Source organism: Nicotiana attenuata, unplaced genomic scaffold, assembly GCF_001879085.1.
Source record: "Nicotiana attenuata strain UT unplaced genomic scaffold, NIATTr2, whole genome shotgun sequence".
Lineage (NCBI taxonomy): Eukaryota > Viridiplantae > Streptophyta > Magnoliopsida > Solanales > Solanaceae > Nicotiana > Nicotiana attenuata.
Window position 1 is genome coordinate 349430 of NW_017671059.1, and position 8033 is coordinate 357462.

General features: G+C 48.7%; 1 protein-coding gene across 1 annotated transcript in view; it reads right to left on the reverse strand.

Annotated features, from left to right (window-relative positions):
• Positions 1-8033, reverse strand: part of LOC109205592 (zinc finger CCCH domain-containing protein 1-like) — a 40325-nt gene that overhangs the window by 28342 nt on the left and 3950 nt on the right. The window contains exons 2-3 of the mRNA XM_019368307.1: positions 5968-6048; positions 5100-5235 (exon numbers count right to left, since the gene is read on the reverse strand). Of these exons, the coding sequence (XP_019223852.1) occupies positions 5100-5235; positions 5968-6048 (217 nt within the window). The remainder of the gene's footprint in view (positions 1-5099; positions 5236-5967; positions 6049-8033) is intronic.

Sequence of the window (8033 nt, forward strand, 5' to 3'; positions counted from 1 at the left end):
ACATCGGGAAACTCCCTCACAACTGGAACAGAATCAATGCTAGGAGTCTCGGCTCCAACATCCCTCATGAACGCCAAATATGAAAGACAACCCTTCCCAACCATACGCTGGGCCTTTAGGAATGAAATCACCCTACTGGAAACATGATCAGTCACACCACGCCACTCGATCCTCGGTACACCCGGTATAGCCAAAGTGACTGTCTTAGCATGACAATCTAGAATAGTGTGACACGGAGATAACCAGTCCATGCCCAAAATAACATCAAAATCCACCATGCTCAATAGCAACAGATCAACTCGGGTCTCCAGACCCCCAATAGTAACCAAACATGACCGGTATACATGGTCTACAACAGCAGTATCGCCCACCGGGGTAGATACATGAAAAGGTAAAGCAAGACACCCTCAAGACGTACCCAAATAATGAGCAAAATATGAGGACACATAAGAATAGGTGGAACCGGGATCAAATAAGACTGAGGCATCTCTGTGGCAGACTGAAATAATACCTGTAATGACGGCATCTGAAGCAATAGCATCTGTCCTGCTAGGGCGACCCCTGGCTACCTGACCCTCACCCCTAGCTGGCGGGGCGGGTGCTGAAGAAACCGGACCAGAAGACGAGGGCTGACCCCTCTGCTGAGATGAGCTAGCAGCACGACGAGGACACTGCCTCCACATATGCCCAAACTCTCCACACTCATAGCAGCTCCCAGGTGCTGGAGACTGGGATTGAAGGGAACCCTTCATGCCGGAGTGACTAGCTGATGTACTCGGCCTGGAAGAACCCTGAGCAGACGGGGCACGAGATGAACTCTGTGCTGGAAGAGCGATGAGAGATGGCTGACTCTGCTGAGAACCATGATAACCACGACCTGAAGATGCCCCGCGATACTCGGGACGAGCCGACTGAGCGGGCCTGAAAGAACGACCCCGTCCCTGCTGGAACTGGCCCCTCGAAGGAGCGCTACTGTAACTACCAGAACCTCGAGGCCTCTTGGCCTCCCTCTCCTCTCGATCCTGACGGCGAACTGCCTCAATATCTCGAGCTATATCAACCACCTCCTCGAATGAAGCACCCAATACTCTCTCTCTAGTCATAAGAACACGAAGATGGTAGTTAAGGCCATCACAAATCTCCTAATCCGCTCACGATCCGACGGAACCATCCAGACGGCATGACGAGCCAACTCTGAAAACCTCATCTCATACTGAGACACAGTCATATCTCCCTGTCGTAGCCACTCAAACTGCCTGCGCAGCTCCTCTCTGCGGGACTGCGGTACATACTTCTCCAAGAAGAGAGTGGAGAACTCCTGCCAAGTCAAAGGTGATGCACCGGTTGGCCTACGCCTCTCATATGCCTCCCACCATGTGAAGGCAGCCCCAGTGAACTGAAAAGTAGTAAAAGCCACACCACTGGACTCAAGAATCCCTGCTGTACGAAGCATCCGCTAACATCTATCGAGAAAACCCTGGGCATCCTCGCCCTCAGCACCACTGAAAGTCGGAGGCTGGAGTCTACCAAACCTCTCAAGACGACGCTGCTCATCCTCGGGCATAGCTGGAACCCTGAACTCCTGCACTGGTGCAACTGGCTGAGCTAGAGGTGCCTCTGGAGTTTGTAGTCCCTTCACTCCCTGCTCAGGTGTGCGAGCAGCGGGGGTCTGATTGCCTCCCCCGGCCTATGAAGTAGCTGCTGCTGCTGTAGTGGCTGAAACCACATGAGCCAGGCCCGTGCACACTGTCAAGATCTGAGCTAATGTCTCCTGAAGACCAGGAATCACTATTGGCACAGCTGGTGCCTGGACTGGTACTGCTGGAGCCTGATCCGGAACTGGGGCAGCTGGTGGATCAATAGGTGCTGCCCTCGCTGCTCTGCCTCGGCCACGACCACGACCGCGTCCACGGCCTCTGGTGGCCTCAGTAGGTGGCACTGGTGGTCATCCGTCACGTCCGGTAGCTCATGTCCTCACCATCTGTGAGAGAATAGAATGAAGAGAACTTTAGTATTCGGTTCAACAAGTTCGCACGATAAGAATTTCAAGAATGTGAAGTTTTCCTAAAGGTTCTGTAGCCTCTCGAGGATAAGTACAGACGTCTCCGTACCAATCCGCGAGACTCTACTAAACCAGCTCATGACTCGTGAGACCTAGTAACCTAGGCTCTGATACCAACTTGTCACGACCCAATTCCCATCCCTGGTCGTGATGGCGCCTCTCATGAAGACAAGGCCAGCCAGATCAACGGAATCATTTCTTTAACCATTACTTAACATCTATAAATCCAAAACGCATAATAAACAGTTACAAAAAGGAATCAGCGACATTAGCAAAAGGGAACCATCCCGACACAGCCCGAATCGGGGTGTCACAAGTCATGAGCTACTACAAAGTTACTACATGTCTAAGAAATAGAATATCAGATACAATAGTCTGAAGGAACTGAAATAATATAAAATAGGGGAGTCAAGGGGCTGCGGACGTCAACAGCTACCTCGAAGCTCCAACCCGCTGCTTGCCTGTGAAGAATATCGGTGCTCAGGAGCGGACTCTGCTATGCCTGAATCTGCACACATGGTGCAGGGAGTAATGTAAGTACTCCGACCTAGTGAGTAATAATAATAAATAATAACTGAAGGCATGAAAACATATAAGTGCACAAGACAACGCTATATCAGGCAGTAAATCACTTTAAACAGTAAAACAGTAAAAAGTCAAATAAGTCTCATTTTCTTAAAGACAGGTAAATCAGGTAAACAGTAAATAAATAGTGAATAGTAAAACTGCCCCTCGGGCCCAGTATCAATCGCTCAGTATAGTAACAGCCCCTCAGGCTCAATCTCAGTCACACAACATAGTATCAGCCCCTTGGGCTCACTCTCAAATCACATGGGTACCCGCGCTCACTGTGGGTGTGCAGACTCCGGAGGGGCTCCTTACGGCCCAAGCGCTATATCAACATAAGGCATGAAAGCCTTCACACATCACACTCGAGGCCTGAAAGCCTCCTCACATATCACTCAAGGCCTGAAAGCCTCTTCACAATACACTCGAGGCCTGAAAGCCTCCTCACAATACACTCGAGGCCTGAAAGCCTCCTCACTCAGTACAGAAACATCATAAGCCCCTCGGGCATCAATAAAATGATAGTTCTCAGCCCAAACAGTAGTAAAAATGTCATTTAAACCTTAGAATTCAATTAAAGCGGCTGAGTTTGCAAAACAGTATAATTATAAGGACTGAGTTCAAACAATGTATCAAAATAGTGAGGAAACAGTGATAGCAATCCCTGAAGGATTCAAGTAATCGGCATTAAGCCCAAAACATGGCAACAAGCCCAAATCACGATGATAAACAAATCAGCTTAGTCAAATACGTGGTAAAATATCAAACGGGACGGACCAAGTCACAATTCCCAGTAGTAAACAACCCCGCGCTCGCCATTAAGCGCGTGTTTCACCTCAATATAGCACTACGTTGTGCAAATTCGGGGTTTCAAACCCTCAGGATATCATTTACTATCATTACTCACCTCAAGCCGGCCAAAATCCTAGCTCGCTATGCCCTTGCCTCGCAAATCAACCTCCTCGCGCGTCGAATCTGGCCAAAACCACAACGAATACATTACAATAGGCTAAGGGAATATAACCCAATCGAAAAGACTCGAAAAACATCGAAATTCACGAAATTGGCAAAACCCGAGCCCCGGGCCCACTTCTCGAAAAATCAAAAAATTAACATCACCGGGTTCCTTATCTCGCCACGAGTCTATACATATCAAAATTACCAAAATCGGAGTCCATTTGACCCCTCAAATTCCACTTTGAAATATCAAATTCCGAAGCCCTAGCTTTACCCTCTTTTGATGAATTCCCACAAATTTCAATGTAAATTCTACCAANTTTCGTGCATTGATCTGGTATCGGGCACTCAGCCCATTTCATCCCACCATATCGATGGCCCCGCCGGAGTTGAAAGAGTTAAAGGAACAGTTACAGGATTTGCTTGAGAAGGGTTTCATTAGACCCAGTGTCTCACCTTGGGGTGCGCCGGTGTTATTTGTCAAGAAGAAGGATGGGTCAATGAGAATGTGTATTGATTACCGGCAATTGAACAAGGTGACGATCAAGAATAAGTATCCATTGCCGAGGATCTATGATTTGTTCGACCAGCTTCAGGGTGCCAGGGTATTTTCCAAGATTGACTTGCGATCTGGCTACCATCAGTTGAGGATTAGGGCATCCGATGTCCCTAAGACAGTCTTCCGCACTCGGTACGGGCATTATGAGTTCTTGGTTATGTCATTCGGGTTGACAAATGCCCCAGCAGCTTTCATAGACTTTATGAACCGAGTGTTCAGGCCTTATTTGGACTCATTCGTGATAGTTTTCATTGATGATATATTGATATACTCCCGCAGCCAAGAGGAGCACGAGCAGCACCTTAGAGTGGTTCTTCAGACTCTGAGGGATAGTCGGTTGTATGCTAAGTTCTCGAAGTGTGAATTCTGGTTNGTCCATGCCCAAAATAACATCAAAATCTACCATGCTCAATAGCAATAGATCAACTCGGGTCTCCAGACCCCCAATAGTAACCAAACATGACCGGTATACATGGTCTACAACAACCGTATCGCCCACCGGGGTAGATACATGAACAGGTAAGGCAAGACACCCTCGGGTCGTACCCAAATGATGAGCAAAATATGAAGACACATAGGAATAGGTGGAACCGGGATCAAATAAAACTGAGGCATCCCTGTGGCAGACTGAAATAATACCTGTAATAACAGCATCTGAAGCAATAGCATCTGTCCTGCCTTGAAGAGCATAAAAGCGAGCCTGACCACCGCCCGATCGACCTGTACCTCTGGGGTGACCCCTAGCTGCCTGACCCTCACCCCTAGCTGGCAGGGCGGGTGCTGAAGAAACTGGACCAGAGGACGAGGGGTGACCCCTCTGCTGAGATGAGCTAGCAGCACGACGAGGACACTGCCTCCACATATACCCAAACTCTACGCACTCATAACAACTCGTGGGTGCTGGAAAATGGGACCGAAAGGAACCCCGCATGCCAGAGTGACTAGCTGACGCACTCGGCCTAGAAGAACCCTGAACAGATGGAGCTCGAGATGAACCTTGTGCTGGAAGAGCGCTAAGAGATTGCTGACTCTGCTGAAAACCCTGATGACCACGACCTGAAGATGCCCCACGATACTCGGAACGGGCCGACTGAGGAGGCCTGAAAGAACGACCCCTACCCTGCTGGAACTGGCCCCTAGACGGAGCACCACTGAAACTGCCAGAACCTCGAGGCCTCTTGGCCTCCCTCTCCTCTCTATCCTAACGGCGAGCCGTCTCAATATCACGCGCAATATCAACTGCATCCTCAAAGGAAATACCCAGAACTATCTCTCGAGTCATCAGAACACGAAAGTGATAGTTAAGTCCATCCACAAACCTCTTGATCCTCTCCCGATCGGTCAGAAGTATCCAGGAGGCATGAAGAGCCAACTCAGAAAATCTCGCCTCATACTGGGTCACAGTCATATATCCCTGTCGAAGCCACTCGAACTGCTTACGCAGCTCCTCTCTCTGAGACTGCGATACCCACTTCTCCAGAAAGAGAGTGGAGAACTCCTGCCATGTCAAAGGCGCTGCACCTGCCGGCCTACGCCGCTCATACGCCTCCCACCAAGTGAAGGCAACCCCAGTGAACTGAAATGCGGTGAATGCTACTCCACTCGACTCCAAAATCCCTACCGTCTGAAGCATACGCTGACACTTGTCGAGAAAACCCTGGGCATCCTCGCCCTGAGAACCACTGAAAGTAGGAGGCTGGAGCCTACTGAACCTCTCAAGACGACGCTGCTCATCGTCTGGCATAGCTGGAACCACAAAGTCCTGAACTGGTGCAACCGGCTGAGCTGGAGCTGCTCCCGGTGTCTACAATCCCTGCACTACCTGCTTGGGTGTGCAAGCAGCGGGGGTCTGATTGCCTCCCCCGGCCTGAGAAGTAGCTGCTGCGGTAGAGGCTGAAACTGTCTGAGGCAGGCCAGTGCAAACTGATAATATCTGAGCCAAGGCCTCCCTAAGGCCCGGAATCACAATGGGCACTGCCGGTGCCTGAACAGGTGCTGCTGGAATGTCTGCAGCTGGAACCTGATCCTGAGCCGGGGCAACTGGTGAAGCAACAGGTGCTGCCCTCGCGGCTCTGCCTCTACCACGACCACGACGGCGTCCACGGCCTCTGGTGCCCTCAGTGGATGGTACTGGTGGTCGTCCGTCTCGTCCTGTAGCGTGAGTCCTTGCTATCTCCGAGAGAATAGAACACAGAAGTTTAGTTCTCGGATCAACAAAGTCGCACGACAAGAATTTCAAGAATATGAAGTTTTTTCTAAAGGTTCTGCAGCCTCTCGAGGATAAATACAGACGTCTCCGTACCGATCTGCGAGACTCTACTAAGCCTGCTCATGACTCGTGAGACCTATGTAACCTAGGCTCTGATACCAAGTTGTCACGACCCAATTCCCAAATCCTGTCGTGATGACGCCTCTCGTAAACACAAGGCCAGCCAACATAACATCGATACCTCTTTAATATTTACTTAGCATGAATAAGTCTAAAACATTAATAAAATTATCATAAGTGCGGAAGAAAAGTGATAAAACAGGGAACCATCCCGACACAGCCCGAAATTAGGGTGTCACAAGTCACGAGCTACTACAGAGTTTACTAGAATTCTACAAAGTCTGGAACTAGGAACAAAGTCTGAAGATAGTGTAAATACAGAAGATAAGGGAGAAAACGGGGCTGTGGACGTCGACAGCTACCTCGTCACTCCTAGTCCGCCTGGTCTGGAAGGAATCAAAGCTCAGGAACGAACTCAGCTATGCCTGTATCTGCACACACGGTGCAGGGAGTAATGTGAGTACTCTGACCCAGTGAGTAATAAAAATAAATAATGACTGAAAGCATGAAATCTCATGAAGGCACAAATAACGCTATGTCAAGCAGTAAAATCAGTTAAGCATTAAAACAGTAAAGTATCAAATAATTCTCTTTTAAAACAGTTGAAGACAAATATTTTCAACAAGTAAGCAATAATCAGAAACCTGCCCCTCGGGCTCAATATCAAGCTCTCAGTACAGTATCAGCCCCGCGGGCTCAGTATCAGTCACAAAGTACAACATCAGCCCCTCGGGCTCACTCTCAAATCACATGGGTACCCGCGCTCACTGTGGGGGTGCAGACTCCGGAGGGGCTCCTACAGTCCAAGCGCTATATCATCATAAGGCCTGAAAGCCTGTACATATCAACATGAGGCCTGAAAGCCTTCTCACATTACACTCGAGGCCTGAAAGCCTCCTCACATATGGCCCTCGGACTCAATCAGTCCAAAAATAATCATAAGCCCCTTGGGCATCAGGAAAACGAAAATGCTCAGCTCAAACACTAATTCAAATATCATTTAAATCTCAAAGTTGAGTAAAAATATAGCTGAGTTCATGAAACAGTGTAATTCGACTGGACTGAGTTCAAATATATTCCAAATAGTGAGGAAATAGTGATGATAGCTCACAAAGGATTTCAAACAGTCGGCAATAAGCCCCAAGTATGGCAATAAGCCCAAGTCATAGTGAAAAACAACAAGTCATAGGCAAATACGCGGTAAAGTATCAACCGGACTGGACCAAGTCACAATCCCCAATGGTAAATGACCCCGCGCTCGCCATTGAACGCGTGTCTCATCTCAACATAGCACTACGTTGTGCAAATTCGGGGTTTCAAACCCTCAGGACATCATTTAAAATCATTAATCACCTCTAGCCGGCCAAAAGTCTAGCTCGCTATGCCCTTTCCTCTCGAATCGACCTCCTCGTGCGCCAAGTCTGATCAAAACCACAAGGAATACGTTACAATAAGGCTAAGGGAACACAACTCAATCGAAAAATATCTCGAAAAACTAATCGAAAATCACGAAATTAGGCAAAACCTGAGCCCCGGGCCCACTTCCCGAAAAACTACAA